At 34.1% G+C, this 19,961-nt stretch overlaps 3 protein-coding genes across 5 annotated transcripts; 1 reads left to right on the forward strand and 2 right to left on the reverse strand.

Moving 5' to 3' along the window:
- Positions 1 to 1,200: 1,200 nt before the first annotated feature.
- On the reverse strand, positions 1,201 to 8,884 carry LOC127253765 (inner membrane protein PPF-1, chloroplastic). 2 transcript variants are annotated; one of them, XM_051278525.1, is made up of 11 exons: positions 8,458 to 8,884; positions 6,829 to 6,939; positions 6,636 to 6,710; positions 5,761 to 5,821; positions 4,780 to 4,853; positions 4,574 to 4,678; positions 4,232 to 4,339; positions 4,043 to 4,146; positions 2,111 to 2,260; positions 1,890 to 2,016; positions 1,201 to 1,513 (listed from the first exon to the last, which is right to left on the reverse strand). In XM_051278525.1, the coding sequence occupies exons 1-11, from the start codon at positions 8,773 to 8,775 to the stop codon at positions 1,409 to 1,411; spliced, it is 1,338 nt and encodes a 445-aa protein (XP_051134482.1). In that variant the 5' UTR covers positions 8,776 to 8,884; the 3' UTR covers positions 1,201 to 1,408. The 2 variants fall into 2 exon arrangements, with proteins under 2 accessions (XP_051134482.1, XP_051134483.1); XM_051278526.1 differs by having other exon boundaries at positions 1,905 to 2,016; positions 8,458 to 8,883.
- Positions 8,885 to 9,980: 1,096 nt separating this feature from the next.
- Positions 9,981 to 15,825, reverse strand: LOC127253697 (uncharacterized). Its single transcript, XM_051278412.1, has 5 exons — positions 15,642 to 15,825; positions 15,257 to 15,394; positions 12,229 to 13,459; positions 10,931 to 11,047; positions 9,981 to 10,828 (listed from the first exon to the last, which is right to left on the reverse strand). The coding sequence occupies exons 3-5, from the start codon at positions 13,450 to 13,452 to the stop codon at positions 10,040 to 10,042; spliced, it is 2,130 nt and encodes a 709-aa protein (XP_051134369.1). The 5' UTR covers positions 13,453 to 13,459; positions 15,257 to 15,394; positions 15,642 to 15,825; the 3' UTR covers positions 9,981 to 10,039.
- A 115-nt stretch (positions 15,826 to 15,940) lies between these two features.
- LOC127253737 (uncharacterized) lies at positions 15,941 to 18,402 on the forward strand. 2 transcript variants are annotated; one of them, XM_051278478.1, is made up of 3 exons: positions 15,941 to 16,079; positions 17,676 to 17,918; positions 18,304 to 18,402. In XM_051278478.1, the coding sequence occupies exons 2-3, from the start codon at positions 17,686 to 17,688 to the stop codon at positions 18,377 to 18,379; spliced, it is 309 nt and encodes a 102-aa protein (XP_051134435.1). In that variant the 5' UTR covers positions 15,941 to 16,079; positions 17,676 to 17,685; the 3' UTR covers positions 18,380 to 18,402. The 2 variants fall into 2 exon arrangements, with proteins under 2 accessions (XP_051134435.1, XP_051134436.1); XM_051278479.1 differs by lacking the exon at positions 18,304 to 18,402 and having other exon boundaries at positions 17,676 to 18,197.
- The last annotated feature ends 1,559 nt before the right edge of the window (positions 18,403 to 19,961 follow it).

Here is a 19,961-nt window from a genome sequence, read left to right on the forward strand (position 1 = left end):
AAGACTGGCGTGTGATAATGTTGAAAAACTATGAAATATGCAATTAATGATGTATATCTGGGCTACTTTAAACTTTTAGATAAAATGGTTATTTAACCGACACATCGGCAACATAGGATCCCCAAACCACATTGCCTTGCCTTAAAACATCCTAAGTTTTCAAGCTATGTAATAATTAGCAGACACACTGTGGATAGGAGGATGGGGATTCCACACATTTCTTGTCATAAATACTTTGTGTCCATCCATTCTATCTTTGGGAAGTCGGCTTCGTACCAACGATGACAAGAATAAAGAGTTTCTTCTCGTTACTCTTCTTGATGTGGCTCCTACTCACTGCATTTCGACACTGCCATGCTGGCAGCCCGAGGAGTCCCGGGTCGAAATCAGGTTAGTTCATAAACTACTTCAGCTGCTAAGGTAAACTGGTATTTAATGCATCATGTTTTAACTAACTAGAGAGCTTCTATGTTGTGACAGTTAGCTTAAAGACTAGCCGGGAAGAGGGTCGCTCGCAAGCTAGAGGTCGTAAAGCATTGGTAAGAAGCTTTAAGTGTTTCTAATCTAGTTCTGCTATCCTAGTTTTCGATGTTCTGTTAGATGTAATGAAATAGTATGTGTTCATGTCATGTAAGCAGAAAAGCACAGTGAACGAGAACAAGGGCCGTAAGAAACTATCGGGACCAAGCCCGATTGGAAATCAGCATCCACCTACCATGTCATGATGCAGTGCAGAAATAAAACATGTAGAACAAATCAATATGTATGAATCTCAATAGGTATTGGTGGTTAGGTATACCAGTAAGTCAATTCTATGTTAAGAATCTAGGTCCTTTTGTAAAATATTCTGTACTCGCGGGATAAAGAGTTCGGCATTATCTGGTACTGAGTTGTTCGCTATATAAAGCAGTACTAATTCACTCGTCGAGAATGTCTAGCCTTATCCGATCTATTTCACTTAATCAAATGCTTTCGAAATCTACAAGCCTCTGGGACAGAATTACACGAATACAGATCAAGTATTGCACATGAAATTGATTCTAACAATGTCAGGAAACTTAGATTTTCGGCAATAACAATGTCATCAATCTGCAAAATTTTACTTAGCATTTAGAAATGACTCATTTTTTTTTTTTCAATAGCTCAGGTTTCCTATATCGATAAACAAAATATTCTGTGTTTTGATGGTGAGCAAGTAAATTATAAATTCTGATTTTGTACAGATTAAGCAATAGACATAAAGTTGAATGAGCATTCAAGCAGGGAGTACAACAGATCCTCAACCTAACGAAACAAATAGCTTATTTGTACGTTAAAATTGATGGCCCCAAGAAAATGGCCCCTATATATCAATTTGCAAATTGCACAAAATATACAAGATTTAATGTAATCAACAAAAGTTGATAACTCATACCGCACGCTTTCGCTTTGACCTCTTACTTCTCCTAGGCCCGGGTGGAACTTGTTTAACATTGCTGGAAGCATACGACTCTTCAAGAACTTCTTTGTCCAGCTACAAACATCAAAGTACATTTTACAGCAAGCTTAAATACAGTCCTAATCAGAAATGAATATTATGTAGTTAATAGTGTTGGGGATCGGTAAACTGATAACTAACATTTTTATTTTGAGTCGTTGCATATAAATAGTATATATTTTTTCTTCTTTACATATCTACAACTTTTGTAGTAGCAATTTTTAAATCCTATAGTATGTATCATCAACTCTCATTTAATGGATAAAAAGGATTTATTTTCAGTAGTTGTTAGATTCGATCACAAGCATAGATAAATATTCACTCAAGTAAAATATCCTCAAGAAATTTCATACTTTTTCATCCATTTAAAAAATTAAGCACCTAACTTTCACTAGATCATGAGCAAGTTTACCTTTGATACACTTACTTTTTCTGAGTCATCTTCTGACTCAAAATCTGACGAAGTCGAAGCTTGAACAGCATCCACAGGAAGTGCAGCGTTCTTCTTCTTCTTCTCTTCTTCTTTTAGCTGTTTAAACCTGTTTCGAAAAATAATTCTATCGAGTGGGAACATTCTGAAACGAAAAACAGAAAGTAAAGAACCTAAAAGAGATAATTAAAGAATCAGCTCACCTTTCACCAGCTGTTTCTGGCTGAGTGCCTGATCGCTTTGCACGTCCAGCACTGATTATCCCACCAGCATTTTCACCTACAACAGGCTTTGCACCTCCCAATTTCCTTAGCCAGACCTGTTGTGCCGTGCTAAGTACATTGTTTGTGAACCTAACAAACCAGTGAAAGCAGAAAAACCAGTGAACTACACGAACAGGACTGATGGGAAAACTAAAAAAGATATCTGCAATGCATGGAGGATATGTATGAGACATCAAATTGTTTTAACTTACATCCAACTATGTATGCAGGAAAGATGATACAGAGTATAGTTCGATGGTGTGTGGTCAAGATGCTTAACTATTGAGTTTTTCTCCAATGTACAGGAGGCCAACAATTTAAGAAGTCCAATCTCAAGTCTATATTAATGAATAGGTTAAAAGCTTTTTTGGCTGATTTTTATCATCTGTTGTCGTATAACTCGGATTGCTTAAAGAAGATGGAGAAGCAATATATAAAGAAATATTGTGATTCCACATTGAAGAATTAAAGATCTTCCTCATGCATTTTCTAATTAACGGTTGGCATAGTATTTTAGCTTTGTTGATTGATTATCTTTGTTATTTTTGAGAATCTTGCTATCTGTTTAGTTTTGATTATCTTTGTTATTTTTGAGAATCTTGTTAGGAAGCTCATCTATATCGCACACACTAGACCATACATAGCTTATTCAGTCAGTGTTATCTATTAGTTTATGGATGATCCTAGAAAAGTTCATCGAGAGCTAAATTACTTAAGGCACATCCAAGGAAGGTAATTTTATTCAAAAAAGGTCTTGCAATTGATCTGGCAGTTTACACCGATGCAGATTTTGCAGGGTCTTAAGTGTGACAGGTGTACCTTTCTCATGGAAACTTTAATATCCTGAAGAAGCAAGAAACAAAAAGTGCGGTGGCATGGTTAAGCTATGAAACAAAGTTCAGAACCATGGTACTAGGGGCATGTGAATTATTATGGATCAAAATTATCTTAGAAGACTTGAAGATCCGATGCAACAAACCAATAAATTTATATTGCGACAACAAATCTACTATAAGTACAGCTCACAAATCGGTTCAACATGATCAAACAAAGCACATAGAGATAGACTGAATTTATTAAACCAAAACGTGAATTGATTTGTACTCCATATCTTCCAACAGGACTTCAACTTACATATGTGGTGACAAAAGGATTGTATAACATGTTCCATGAGAATATTGTTAAGTACACTAGCTTAAGGGGAAGTGTAGGAAATCCTGAATGAGTAATCTTAGGAGATAGTTTCGGTCGGTGTATTAGTGGAGGGAATCAAGGTGGATAAGTAGCCTCTACTAGGATTGATATTTAATTACTTGTCCGAAGTTTCTGTTGGGACTGGGCCAACCCGTGAAGTTCACTTAGGACTTATAAGGTGTGTAATTTTTTTTCACAACTCTCAATGTGAGACTTGGGTTTGCACCCCAACAATTTCTGCCTATTAGGATTTAATTTATGGGTTTAGCGCCACCGCAGAGAATCGTTGGTGCCGTCATTAGAAATTCTACTTTGATGTTGCTACAAAGATAGAGGATTGTTGCCGCCTCCGCCGCGACTGAGGATGTGACCATTAAAATCCTAATTTGATCAAATCTTCAATTTATTAAAGTTTTCACCATTGCGACAGAGGATCACTGTATATTTTAGATAAATATTATATCTACTATATTACATTAAGGTCTATATATAGATCTATGTCATTATTAATATATCTCAACATTTCTCTTAGAACTTTTACAAACTTCTTCACTGGGGTGGATCTAACATATGCAGACAAGATTTGCATGTATAACCATTTAAAATAATTATGTTTTCCATACTTCAGCACAAATATACCGCATAAAAAAATTACTAAGATTGAATGATCAGCATTACCAGTATATTGATAATCCAGATGGAACTGACAGAGAGAAGTAACCAATCATAATGGGAAGAAACTTGAGCACCAGAAGTGTGTTCTTCTGTGATGGATCATCTGTCTAACAACGCAGAATTAAGATATAAGGACAACATAAAGGAAACAAAAATAATATAAAGTAAAGCTAATATAATCTTGCAGCTTACTTGTGGAGGCTTCATCAATTCCATAGAGACATACTGAGAGACAATAAGAAGAACAGGTAGAACAAGGTATGCTGCAGTGTCATACCAACCGAGTGGTGGATGCCCGTCCTACAAAATTATTATTCATATTGTTCACGAATGCTGCTTAAGGATGAAAAAAAATAAAACCAATGAATGCAGTAACAATTTTATCATTAGCAGACATGTATCATCTTGATCAGATCTTTCTTCAGGAAAATAATCATTCAAAGGATAAGAGTGATAGATCTCATGAGAAACAAATGCAGGGGAAAAACAGAAAATTTGAGTCATCGGAGGCTGAGATCATTGAGCATTAGTTACCACAAATGGAAACAACCAGGAAATTCCAGCTCCACTTTGCCGAGCTGCAATTGTTGTTGGGCCACCCAAAGAAGGAATCCAAAAGAATCCTTCAGTTAGCAGTCCCTGTGAAATAACTCAAATGGATAAAATAAAGGAAATCTTAACTGATCTATTTGAAAATTCAACAGTAAAATCAAAATGCAGTGAGCAAGCTCTTTCTGTACCTCATTTGCGACATTTGAAAGGGCTTGATATAAACCTATCCAGACTGGTATTGTAGCCAGGGTTGGGAAGCAACCTATTGTCATCCATCAATGAGGTATAACATAAAAAAAAAAAAAAACAAAATTATTGTTGAAAAAGGATAAAGTTCTGGGTAGATTGCTCTAGAAAAAGTGGAAAACATATAGCAAGAAGAAATCCCCAATCTGCAATCAATTCATTGGCAAATTGCTCCTAGGTGATCTAAGCACATTAAATTCAAACTCCTCAATGGGCATGTTTGTTTGTGTATTCAATCTTTTATTCTTATTATGCAATCTACAGTAAAATATTTTCCATTCAAAACCATCTATTCGAAACCCATTTTCCATTCAATTAAATCCACCTATTCTTCATTTGAAACATCACACCCAAAACCCAATTTCAACTTTTAAAAAATTTGAAATCCAGAACATTCACAATCCAATCAAACACATCCTCAAAACTCTTAGACTATCCTCACACATCTATGCTACCAGAAACTTGCTAGACATAAAATACTAACATAAAGAGGTTACTAATATACTCCCTTATCATCTAAATGTTCACTTTCCTTTTTGGATTGTCATAAAAAAAACCTTCGCATTTCATTTTTAAGTAAACAATCATCACTTTTGTATTTTTTACTATATAAAAGAAAAAAAAAAAACAATTATTCCAATTTTATTAAAAACACGTGCCCAACCAAATGAGATAGAATTCAATATCAGAGAGAGTAATAAAAAGTAATTTCTAGTAATATATTGTTTCCTCAAGAAAGTAAACATGGAACCTATACATGGTCACACTAGCATGTTGAGTTAAAAAGCTATTGAGTGGTGATGATTATGCCAGATGTCCTATGTAATGGAGATTAAAATAGTAGAATATATCATAACATATTTAGCTAACCCAGACAAATAAAATAAATTAACAAAACAGGATAAGTAGATTAAAAATTGTACCAGCAAGAGGATTGACTCCTGCTTGTTTGTATAATCGAGAAGTTTCAAGTTGTATTCTTTCCTGTAACAAAAAAGGGGTTTAGTTCTGAAGGCAATATGGTAAAATGGAAGTAATGTTTAAACCAAAGTTTTTTACAGTATATTATGTCTGAACATCTCATCTCACTATCAACCCCCAATGAAGTTGAAGTCATACTGATAAGATATGTTAGGAAACAAGGTTGTTAATGTTGTTATTGATCTTTTAGCAAAACAAATGTAAATTGTTGAGTAAAATCACTATGTCCTGTAACTAATACTTACTCAACCATCATGAAACGATGAAGAGAAAACTTTACTCATATTAACACTGTTTGACAGCAAACAAACTATGTTGGAATAATGCTAGTTAACCATGATAAGGAGAAAATAGAAATTTCCTCATTTTTTGGGAATCTATGTATAAAGCTCTAAGATTCAGTTATGTTTTGGTCGACTTTGAAGATCCAGAAGTATCTATAGATTTTTAATGGACTTATGTGCTGAACTTGGCTAAACTGTTTATTTCTATGGTTTTGCAGGTTGAAGAGTTCTTTGTATCGAGATAGTTTACACGAGCAGGTTGTGCCAAAAACTCTACATTATCAAAATCATAAATGGGAACATAATCCACATAATCTGGCAGTAATTCCCATCTCAAAAAATCATGAGCACCAGAAACAAACCACAACTTCAAACTAGAAGCAATACTTTTTGTCTCTTTGTTTAACACAATCCATCAACAATCATAAATACATTATTATCCAAGATCCTATTTCTACTACATCAATAATCAGCAACCATATTAATGACTGAAAAAAAATTAATAAATAAATAAAAGGTAGACAAATGCTCACTTGATTTCCTGCATATCTTTGTTGAATCGCCTTGATTTTTGGTTGAAGATTCTGCATTGCTAGAGTTGACTCAACCTTTATTTCACAATGATACACATGTTGTCATATGGTTGTATACTTACATAGAGAAGAAAAAGGTAAGGCTGAAATGCAGGGAATCTGTGGAGATAAAAGCTGCAGAATAAATGGTTACCTGTTTCTTTGTCAGAGGGAATGTGGCAACTTTTACAATAACAGTGAGAAGTATTATGGCAAACCCATAAGAATACGGCACGTGAACAGCTGCGAGACCGCCCTTAAGAATCTTATAAATAAACCAGGTATTCATTTAGTCAGTTAATACTGTGACACAAATATGTAATTTAGTAATGTGTTAGAGAGCAGTTTATATGTTCATTATTATTCTGTTATATGGTGTTTGCTCACTTTCTATGTTATCCCGAAAACATCTTCTATAGAAAATACAAATACAAGGTTCTTCACCTTTTATGAATGAAATATCGATGGATATCAAAATAAAAGCTCTTAACAATTCCCAAAAAAACAGGAATGGGAAAGCAGAAAAGAATGATGTGAGCATTTTGAAGGTACTTGAGTGAAGTTATTACTAGTATGGATGAGTCCTAATCTTTTAGACAAAATAACCATTCAATATGTATGATAGCAATTCCAAATTAACATTCAGTTTAGATTTATCTCATTTGGAAAAGTTTAAGTTGTTATGCTCCACAAAGACAACAACTTCTGTATGTAAACGATCGCTTAAATGAAGTGGCTAGTAACAATAAGATCTGCACTCGCTAAACCCGAATTATTACACTAATCATCTCTCAGAATAATCAACTATATGTCACGAGAACTTCAAATGTTTATACATGAAGTTTTACATGCCAATCAAAAATCACTTGCTGTTCATATTCTATAACACCTAAATGGTGGCCAAATTGCACAAAACCTACCAGGCGCTTTTAGGAAATTGTGTCAAATGCCCTTTACTTTCAAAATTAAGTCTGACTCATTTACTTTCTTTGTTTAACGGTGTTTAACCTATATGCTTCAAGCTACAAATAAATTTCAAAATCTCTATTTCTAAACTCTTAAAATTATAAATATATTAATTCTTTTAATATTTAACCTTAAAAACAGTAAAAAAAAAAAAAACTTAAAATAAGAAAAAAACAACTAAGAATAATGAGTATATTTGTAATCTAGGGTGTGTTTGTTTCTGGTTGATATTTTGAATGTAAAATAAATTTATAATATAATATAAAAAATAGAAAGTAATAGTTAGATATTTTTGGAGGAAGTAAAACCCACAAAAAAGAACACAACCCTAATGTGTTTAGAAATGAAGATTCTTAAACTTATACTCAGTTTGGATGCGCGCAGTTCAAACACGGTCGAATAAGGATGACCGAGGAGTTAGACGGGAAACCACAAATAAATTTTGTACAATTTTTTAAGTACAAGAGATTTGTAGCGCTTTGTGAAACCACAAATAAATTTTGTTCAATTTTGTCCCTAAATGTTTAAAATTTGTGAAATTCTCCAACTAAAAGAAGCAAAAACGTTGCACACTAAAGAAATCATAGCAAGAAAATTAGTGTTTTAGTTATCCACTCATTTTAGTAAAAAGATCATTCAAACAACTACCTGTAACGATTCTATATGTAACCCCAAATGGCCAAATCCACACGGATGCAAAACGAAGCAATATAGAAAACCACTACGCCATCATGTTAAACATAAAGAAATTGAAAAAGGGGAAAGGGATATCAAATACATATAATACATATATATATATATATGCACCCTAATCTACCTTCAATACAACTTCCATGCCGTCAGAAATGAACCCGAACCACCCTCCGCTCTTCTGCACAGTAGCAGCAGCAGCAGAGTCGGAGGCAGCCGTACCACCGTCGGCAACCACCGCAGCATCGGCGAGCGTGTAGAGCAAAGCTTCAGCTTTCTCAACCATGGCATTGAAATCAATCGAATTTTCAACAGGCGGGAGGTTCTGCAAGCTGAATTTCACCTCGGTAGAGACGCGCCTGGGCCGCGGGACAAATCCATGGCGGGAAAGCGATGGAAGAGGCGTTCCCAGGAAGGTCGGGGACGAAATCAGCGCCCGCGCCATGGAATTGGAGAGGAAATCGAAGGGTGGAGAAGATAAGAGGAGTGTAGCTAAGCTAAGCTAGGCTAATTAAGTCATGAGCGAATGGATAGTGGCAGAAGAGTATTGTCAAGGCTCGTCGGAATATACAGTGTTATCCGCTTCTCCTTCCTTCGCGTGAAGCTTTTTCAATGCACGGATGGCTGCCACGTGGTGACATTGCCTACATCGACGGTGCAGACTTTCTGTAATAACTTACACGAGATTGATTTTTATTTATTTTTTATTTTGGTAGTTAGTAATTGTATCCGTTACTTTACGTTTATTTGTTTTAATTGCAAATCAAACTAAGTACTTGTTATTCAAATTTATTTTTAACTTATCATCTAAATTTATTATCAATATCTTTTCTTCTTCTTCTTCTTTTTTTTTTTTTTTTTTTTTTTTTATCTAATTTTTTTTTCTCATTTTAATAAAAAATATTCTCTCTGACCCATAATCATTTATCTTTCTAATCACATCATTTACAAATGTTTGGGACAAAACAAGTACATTTTTTCTATTTTTTCTTTACATAGGAGAGAGTAATATATTTATTTGTTGTATTAATAATTATATTAATATAAAATTATTTTAATTTTTTATTATATATCTCAAAATAAATGGCATTTTTCCTTTTTAATATATTTTATTTTATTTGATATCTTTTTGTATTTGATAATTTTATTATTATTATTTTTTTTCACAAAATATCAATTATTTTCTTAAATAAAAAATAAATAGTGTTGTTTGTTTAAATGATTTGATTTTGTTTTATACTATTTATAATTTTTTTTTTCAAAAATACATCAAATAAAATATCTAATTTTGATTTTATATAAAATCAATTATATTTTAACTCGTATTTATATCACAATTTTCAGAACATTCCTTAAACCAAAACCAAATCCAAAATCAAATCCATCATCGAATAATATTTTTCATTATTTTAAAAAATTTTCTGACCTTCATAAACATCTATGTAAATGACAAAACTATTAATTCCTACCTGAGCTTATAAAAGATCCAAAGCATCAATAAAACCATCAAATAGCAAGAAGCAGGGCAGCATCACTATTACATAACAATAAGCATCACTTTAAAAAGGCATATGAATAACAACATAAAACAATACTACTCAGTGCAGTAAAAACAAAGTAGCCACAAAGCAGAGCCTCCAGATTTTATTACCCCTACCCCCCCCCCCCCCCCCACCCCTCATTTTGTGCTACAAGTTTAATTTCACAGCCTAAAGTCGATAGAGACGTACTCGGCTCGACTGAGAAGGTTCCCGCTCCAAATAATAAACAGGCTCGGGATACGATAGGCGCCCCCGGTATGGAACAAAGGAGCCTGCGCCAGAGCCGGAGCTTGATCCAACAATGTCATGGTGTCGCGGCCTCAGGTCGCGACGATCCAATGGTTCTTCTCGCTGATAAGGATCGCGCAGCTCAAGCCCTCGTTCATCTCTGTAAACCTCGGGACGAACTGGCAACGGATCCCTCTTGTAATGGTCAGGGTACAGTTGGCGCTCCAGATAGGGATCGTGCCCGTTTCTGTAAGCGTCGCCGCTACGATTATACAGGTCTCTGTACGTATCACGAGGCTCCAAATTCAAACCCCGATCGGGATAAGAGGTGAGATATTGCCTCTCTAGATACTCGCCCCGCCCGTCTCTGTAGTCTGCCAGAGGATACCTCAAATCTCTGTAAGAATCTCGATGGCTGGGAAGTGGATTTATACGGCTCTCCAAATATGGACCCCGACGATAAGCTTCCACTTCAGAAGCTCTGCCAATGGCGTATGGAGGAGGAGCTGGCGGCAGCAGTGGCACCGGCATGATTATCTCCCTTGCCCGTTTACGAGGACGCTCGTTGGATTGAGGGTCTCCCCTCGACCTAAGGCGTCTCTTGTCACCAGATCTCTGCTTAGAATCTTTCGTCTTTCGTGGAGGTTTTACTTCTTTACGGCTCCTGCTTAACTGTGTGGACTTCTGCCCTTTACTTGAAGCTATAAACAGCTTACACAGTTTCTTAACCTACAGGCGAGTTATATAGCATGCCTTCAAGACATTGTGCAATTTTCGTATTGATACTCAGAAACACTTGATAAAGGAATGAAAGGAGGTAAATTAATTTACCTGTTCTGAAGTCAGTTTGCAGTTAAACTTGGTTTTTGTGTAGTAGTTGTCCTTGATGACTTTCTTGAACTTCTCCTCGGCTAAAGGCAAGCAATCTTCCATAACAGTAAATCGAACCTGATTCAGATATTAGGGTACATTAAGTCAATGTCACAATTTCACTATTGTCCTTGTTTCGATTTTCATTTCAAATCATTCAAGGTACTCAGATAGTACTCTAGTAGAATAGTACTATATTATATATATATATATATATATAGTATCGTCAATGCACTCATCAACAATTGATAAATATCCGTAGCTCTATACAAAATTGAGCTTCCTATTTTAATTATTTCAATTTTGTTTGAACAAATAGTTGTGTAAAAATGACTCCAAAACTATAGCTGAATCTATGGGTGTGAATTATAAGATCATGAGCTTTTGCATGTCACATCATATTAATTTCCCATGATCAGATTGTAGATGTGCTGTAAACGGAAAATAAGTGGGGGAGGGAGTGAAGGCCATCTTCTTGAAAATATCACAGTTCTATTAAATAATAGGAAATTACTTGGATCAAGGAAGCAATCGAAGTCTACCCTTATCATAAGAAAATATTTGACAAATAAAGATTCATTATCATATTCATACCATAGCACTTCAAACATTAGCCACATGCCGACGGGACACAACACAGAAAAAGAAAATTGCTCCATCAACTTGACCGTCAGAATAATTCACTAAGTTCAACATCACAAACAAATAGAATTACACGAAAATGTTTTGATACAGCTCCTAAACAAGCAGGCCCACTAAGGAACAAGTTTCTACGTCAAACAAGTCCACCAAAGAAAAATTAAGGAAAATTCACAGTATTTGACACCAAACTATGAAGTTCTCTACAAAATACAGGATTGAAGAACTAAGATGCCATCTATAAAAATGCAATAAAGAGAGTCTCCAATAATTTGTCAGTTTTAGATGAATGAGTTAATTCCGGGTTATAACATGAAACACCCAAAAAGTGACTCCCACTACATGCTCAAAATTGCATGCCTATTGTCTAGTAATGACAAGATGATCATCTGTGGAAACTCAACATACCATCAAAAGATGATGCTTCTTTAGGGCAGTAGTCCCCTAAAAATCATGCTTGAGGCAAAAGGGGAATGGAAATTGATTACTTAATCACATTTTCCTTCTGAAGATAGTGCTTTGTTTCATCTACTAAATTAAATTAAGAAACTTATCCTATATGTAAAATAAAAATATGAAAGATCATTAGCATAAAAAATTTCAGCAAGAACAGCACAAACCTGAGATGGAAACTGTGACTTGAATGCCTTGGGTTCTATATTATAACCACCAGGTCCGGCCGCTTTGTAGATCCCATACAGCAACTTTAAATCAACATCATACAAAAAGAGCCGCATGCCAGAATATATCTTAACCACAAGATCCTTTTTGCTTTCCGGTAGCCCAAGAACCCTATATTTGTAGCAATCATCCTTTGTTTTAGAACTGCACATGAAAATCATTCCCATACTCTCAATTTTCTTCTTAGCCTTTTTCTTGCTTGATGATTCAGGCTTATCTCTGAAGATAACTTCTTTCTCAGTTGGAGCTTGTTTCTTCTTTTTCCTTCTTTGACTTGATTTTTTAATCTTCTTCAAGCTCGCTTTCGGTTCCACTGTATTGTGCTCTTTAGTGTCCTTTTCATCTTCTTTTACTATTTCTTTTCCTTTGATATTTGCTTGATTATGTTCTTCCATTGCCTCTATTTCACTCACTTTGACCCGTTCATCATCATCCCCTCCAATGTCTTCATTGGCCTCTTCATCATCATCCCCTCCAATGCCTTCATTGGCCTCTTCATCATCATCCTCTCTAATGCCTTCATTGGCCTCTTCATCATCATCCCCTCCAATGCCTTCCTTCGCCTCTTCATCATCTTCCCCTCCAATGTCTTCATTGGACACTTCATCATCTTCCCCTCCAATGTCTTCATTGGACACTTCAGCATCTTCCCCTCCAATGTCTTCTTCGCTAACCCCATCCTCGTTCTCACTCCCATCCACACCTAAGTATTGCTCTTCAATTTCCTCCCCGTCACTAACTTCATCACCTCCTGAAACATTTTCTTCAGCCGTGGCAATATCTTCTTCACTGTCTTCAGAGTTATCATCCTCCTGTATTACATCTTGATCATGTCTCCCATCATCCTCAGAAGCAAGTGTTTCTTCTGCTTCCAAATTATCACCATTAGTTTCAGTAGCTGTTTCATTTTCATCATCGTTTTCTACTTCCTTCATTTTTTCATTTTCTTCTTTGTCATCTGTTTCTTCATATATCTCATTTTTAGCATCTTCAACTGCTGCTTCTAGTTCATCTTCTACCTGGATACTACTATTTGATTCTTCCAACTTTGCTACCGGTGAATTAGAAGTTTGCATCTCAGTTAAAGCATTTTTGGCAGTTTCATTCTCCCCAACAGTGTCATTGGAGCTACTAGTTATTTTCTTGCCTCTGGTACTAACCATTGTCAACCTATAAATTTTAAAGCACAAATTAAGTGCATTCAATTCTCCAACGAAGGAATCAAATCATGCAGCACAACAAACAACTTAGACTTGGTTGGCATTTTCCCTTCACTCATTATTTTTCTAATGAGCAACAAGTTCTTGCATATTTTTGTATATTAATTGCACTTATCTTCATAATTTGTTGTGGAACATCAAGAGTCAAAAGAAAGATTTAAAATATATGGGAATTAAAGAAAAAATGATGGATGACTTAAAGAACAAGTAAGGGCATTAAAGAAAAGAATAAATTCTTGGTAAAAAATTGGAGTTGGAGTACCAGGTTAAGTGGATAGACACAAATATAAATTGCTGGAAATTGGAAGAAGGTGCACGGCTGGAATGCCAAAAAAAAAAATCAAAATCAACACCCACTTCTGAATTTTGAGAGCTAGAGTGCACTGTTGAAGGAGGAGAGAAGATTAGAAGAGATGAACATCATCATTCCAAAGGAATTTTACTGATTTTGTTTTTTCTTTCTTTTTGTTTTTTTTTTCAATGAGTAAGCTAACGTTGGTTTTTAGTAGAAGATTGTATTAAGACTCCGGAATTACGGATTTGTGAGATATATTTTATGTGAATTGATTCTTTTTGGTAGATTGACATTTGTGCAATTTCAGTGTTGGGTCCCTACGATGGTTTTACATAATCTTTTATCGTAGCCGAATTTTAGGTTATTCTAGAAATTGTCTACCAATCAAACACTTGTATCCACAATTGTGTATCTATTTGATGAAGTGATGAATAGGCAAGGCACTTGGGAAAAGGCATATGCCTCATTGAAGTTGTTGGGTGTTCTTTTAAGATTATTAACAGAATGACAGTACATTTTTCAAAGAATTCTAGTAAAATTCCATATTCCATTCATCATCCAGTAGCGACTACTGTCATTTCTATTGACAAGACAGCCGGTTTTTGGTTGGAAATTGGTGCAGCATCACTATTTCTAACTTTAGGTGTTTGTAATTTGATTCTACTGTGAAGTAACGTGACACTTGTATCCAGTGAATAGTCACTTCAAAGTGAGTTGTCCGTATAGACTATTGTTCACTACAATCCGGTATCTATCAAATAGATGACTTGTGCTACAGATTCAAAATAGATTGAAAACCTCTTTTTCAGGTAAATCAATTGCGAAATATTTTTCAGAAATATCCAATATCTTGTTTACATCTCTTACACAAATTCTCAATTTTCTAAGGTCTGTTCGACTCTTACTCAAATGGTCCGACCATGCCCAGTAAAACAGTATCAGGACTGTGCCATGCGCCACGGCGCACTATTGAAAAATATATCCACAATCTCCACACAAACCAATTGCCACTTCCATAGCATTTATACATGACTACATTCATAATTCTACTTTTTTTATATTGAAGTTCCATTATAGCCAACACTACATAGGCGTCAAAAGCGTCGTGGCTCAAATGGTTAATGGGAACAAGACCTTAGAAAATTGAAAATGTTTGTGTAGAAGATGATGCCAATTTAGTCTAAATAATTAAACCTTACTGACACTGCAACTGCATTCTTACAACCCTTTTTTCATTGTTAAAGATAACCAACCTATTAACCGTAGGTGAGAATCATAGATAAATTACCAAATCCATATAGAAAACCTGAGTTTCACCAACCACTTTCATCATCAAGTGATAACTATGGATTAGATATTCAAAACAGCAAAGCAACCCTAATCAATCAATATATAAGACTTAAAAAAAAAAAAAAAAAAAAACAAACATAAATGCAGAAGGAATCGATTTACCTTTGCTTGCGGTAGGAGCACAAATTGACCTGAGATCAACTGGATATCGAAGACTCAAAACGAGAGCGAGTCAAATTGGAATGGATTAGTTAACATTGATGGAATTTCGTCCATGGCTACCGTCGTTCAAGCACTACCCTGCAAATGCTACCGTTGTTAGAGGAAGAGCATCAAGCAGATCGTATGCAGCAACCCAGCAGGAGATTTTAAACTGATTAAAGTCAACAATACGAAATTATTCGGAACCGTAGTCGAACCCTAATTTGCCGAACTAAAACCAAAACCAACAATTAACACGGCATATGATGGAACCCAAACCCTAACCGAAGAAATTCAGGAAAAGATTGGGCTGAAGATTAACGTGAACAAAACAACATAAACATACCCAAAAACGTGAAAATTCCAGCCTCCCCTAACAAATTTAGGTTCCCCGTAGCCCGATCCTCAGCAGAGGGCCTCATACACCCAATTCCAGTACTCTGCCACGGCATCAATAATCTGAGATTATAAATGAACCAGCCATGGATATAAAACGGAAGGGGGCAAAAGGCAAAAGTACAACCTCGTAATGCACGCAGACGATGAAAATGTACAACACTAGAAGCAAGAATTATATAGCCTCTTGAAGTTCTTGAAAGCGCTATTTCTAATCTCAACTTATACTTAAAAGCGTGGTTGCTACCAATGACCTAAAAGCGCTAAACTATATTCTCGCTGCATAAAATCCAGAAGCATCCATCCGTCTCGTCATTCTATGGCGGCCAAGTTCGCTCCAGTCCTCGACTGCTTGTCATCCCGACCATAATTCTGCGTTCTTCTACAGGTAATTACTGAATAGATTTGTGAATGCTTGTAATTTGGCGAATCTGCGGCAAGAAATTTCGATGAATTTTGGCGCGATCGTTTGGAGTTGCGCTGGTTTGTTACTTTCGCAATGCGAGTGAAATCGAATTAGTGTGAGATATAGTACGATGCGAATATATATATAACTTCGTATACTTTTGTTTTACGATAGAATCTTCTCACCTTCAAGTGTAATGGTGGATTCTGTAGAGTTGCTTATTTAGGGATTGATTAGATAGAATTGGAGTTGTTTACGGCCACGTATAGCTTTGTTTTATGATAAAATGTTTATTTCATTTGGTGCTTCGAAAAAGGATGGATTGCAATAGCTATGGTGATGAATCGCAAATAATCTAGAGAAGCAGGACGAGCTAATGATTATCCATAGCTAGAATTTTCCGATATGGAAAAGTCTGAAAACTTGTAACATTATTCATGTTGATCCACAGCCATATTACTACTCAGAAATAGGTTCCCCCAATGTTTCTGCTAACCGCCGGTCTCCATGAATCTTCTCCAATGCTTTGTCAGTTGCCTGCATCTTTTCATTGCACAATAGATGTACAATCACCTTGTCTTTATGTTGAAATTTATAGCTTTCGATATCATCTCAACCATTTCGAGCTCAAGTTTTCTCACTTCGATTTGAGGATAGGAAAGTTAGGATTTTGCTAACAAATGTGAACTGTGTATGAAAGCAGTAGAGTTAGATGACCCCTCAGAGTTATTGATTTATCCTTATCTCTATTTGTTGGAGTAATTCTGCTGCCTATCCTTGCATTCACAGTTACATGTAAATTGTCTTTTTCATTTATCGAACAATCTAGATCTTAACCGGGCAATGAAAAGTGCAATCAAATTGATTACTTATTTTTTACTATTACTTACATGAGAATCAAACATTGCATCAATCTTTATTTTTGTCGGGTTTGAGCCTCATGATTCTTAAGTCGTATTGATTTTACACCACGAGGAAGATCATCTATTGTGCAAAGCTTGTTTATAGATAAATTATCAGCTATGTCATGTAAAGATATCACCATCATCAGCATTTATCATTTATCTGTATATCACTGTAAGCATGATCTATTGTGCATAGGGGTGAGCATTTGATTTTCAGTTCGGACTTTTGCCAAATCCGAATTTTTTAAAAATATCAATCCGAACCAAACCGAAATGATCCAAAATTTTAGTTTTTTATTATTTTTTAAAATTTATTTATATTTTTATAATTGTTTTATAATATTAAATATATATAATAAATAAAAATAAGTATATTAAAATACTATTATTAATTTTTAAGTTTTTATTTCTATTAAATATGTAATTGTAAATATATTAAAATATTATATTTCGGATTTTTAGTATATCGAACCGAAAATTCGAAATTTATAAAATTTTCAGTCTGAACCAATCCGAAACTTTTGAACCAAATTATAAATTTCAGTTTGGTTCGAATTGGATTTTCAAATTTCGGATATTTTGTTCACCCTAATTGTGCAGAGCTTTTTTCCAACAAATTTTATCAAAACCATCTTCGATTATTGTTGACCTTGTATTGTTATGCATTGAAAAGGTTAGTATTGATGGGAAACAAACCTGCAAAGCAAGAGAAGAACGAGGAGGTGATGCCGAAGATTGCACCTCCCGTGGACCGTGCTTATCTGCATTGGCTTTCTCGAGACCTTGAAAGAATTTATGGTTTCGCCCCAAAAAAGCCACATGCTGTGAAGCCGCCGGACCACTATGTAGAGTACATGCGTATGAACGGGTGGCTGGACCTGGATTTAAATGACCCCGACCTTGCGCACTTACTCAAGTAAGTCATCCATTTATTCTACGAATTTATTGTTGTGTCTTTTACCATAGCTCGAGGGAAACTTCTATCGTATGCGTCGAACAATGCCATGGTTTCTAACAATTGCTCTATATGAAAATATGAAAATTGATGCCTTTTGAAGTAATATCTATGCATTGATGGTTTTATGCTTAGAAAGAATGATGGTACCCATAATCACAATTAAACAAAAGTATTGAAGATGTTGGTATTGAATTGGATTCAACCTAAATGTAATATCTATACGAAAATCTATTAATTATTGCGAAATATTATACATTCATCGGTGTAATAACAAATCCGTGTGTATATATATATATTTGCAAAATTAAAAGAAATTTACTTTTGTCCTGTGAGGGATGGCCAGGCGTGGAAAGCGAATTTGTGACCGTGAGGTCATGGATTCAAACTCCGACGTCTCCAGGTCTATTCGTCATGTATGATTCGTCTAATGTGACTTTTCTTGTCGGGCCTAGCTTACAAGGTATTAAGTTCGGTCGGGGATTTACCAAGTGCGCACTTTTGAATAGTGGCTTCGAATTCTCACATTATCAAAAAATATATATATAATGTGTATACTTTTACATATACATAGTTGTCTGTGAGTAAGTATAGACAATAGATATGTAGATATCGACAAATGTTAATATAGATGGAATGAGTATATATATATATATCGGTGGTTTGAGGTGAATTTTGTAATTCAATAACGATTAAACAATACACAATCTATGTTAATATAGTAGAAATATGCACTATTCTGACTAACGTAATTCATACAATACATATTATAATGATCAGTGTAACGATATATTCATGCTAAACAACATCATGTGTTGTGTTAAATTAAATCATTTGTATTTATTTTAGACTTATAAGGTATTAACAAGCCATGTACTTTAAAAAAAATCTATTGATTTTATTGTATTCTAATGAAAATTTATGAAAAGTTTATAATATAATATAAAATTTCTCTATATACTAGAGATATTCGATGGATTTTTAAAAGTTATTACTATTATTATTATCATTATAAGTGATAGTATTTGTTAATAATATTATAATTTAATAAAAATAATAATTTAAAATTAATATGATTTATTATCAATTTTTTTAGAAAATATATTTTTATATTATAAATAGAATATTTAAAAATATTTATTATCATAAAAAATAGTCATTGCGGTGACAATAAAATATATATTTATCGTCGAATCTTTAGCTTACATTTATTTACTTTTCTTATTTTAATATTTCAAAAATTATAAATTATGTATTTTTTTTTTATTTGTTTATATGTTTATGGGTTATGTAAAAAGATTATATAAATAATAATAATAACAACTAATAAAAAATATAAAAATAATTTGATATATAATGATAATATAATACTAAAAAATATAGAATTAAAAATACAAATATACAATATAGTAATATTATATATATATATATTATTTTTTATTAATTTTATTCTATAAAAATATAATAACATATATTAACTTTAATTTATATATTAATAAAATAAAAAAAAAGTTACTTCACAATCTAAAAAATTCATATAAAAATCTTTCAAATTCAGCATAAATTTTGTGGATTTATAAAACCAAAAAAAAAAAAAATCATTCAAATTCCAATTGAATATACTCTTAGATCTATACAACAATGATCATCTTAAAAAATCTAAAAAAATTGTATAAATTTTTCAAAATTCAAAAAAATACATTGAAATTTCATTTGAATACACTCCTAAATTTATACAATAGTGATCATCTTTCAAAAAAATCTAAACAATACACTAATTCAACAATTTTTGTGAACTTATCCAACAGCCGAAGAAAAAAATCATTTTCGAGTCGGATTTTTTGAGGGCATTGATGCCGGCAATGCAATCTTGACTTAGAGAAATGCGGCGTGCCTCACAACAGGATTCTTGATTTGAATATCATCGACGGAATTGAAAAACAAAACTTGATAATCCGACGATTCAACTATGTCCCTTATCGAAATATATCCCGATGACTCCTC

Source organism: Andrographis paniculata, unplaced genomic scaffold (assembly GCF_009805555.1).
Source record: "Andrographis paniculata isolate CXL003 unplaced genomic scaffold, ASM980555v1 Contig51END, whole genome shotgun sequence".
Taxonomy (NCBI): Eukaryota; Viridiplantae; Streptophyta; class Magnoliopsida; order Lamiales; family Acanthaceae; genus Andrographis; species Andrographis paniculata.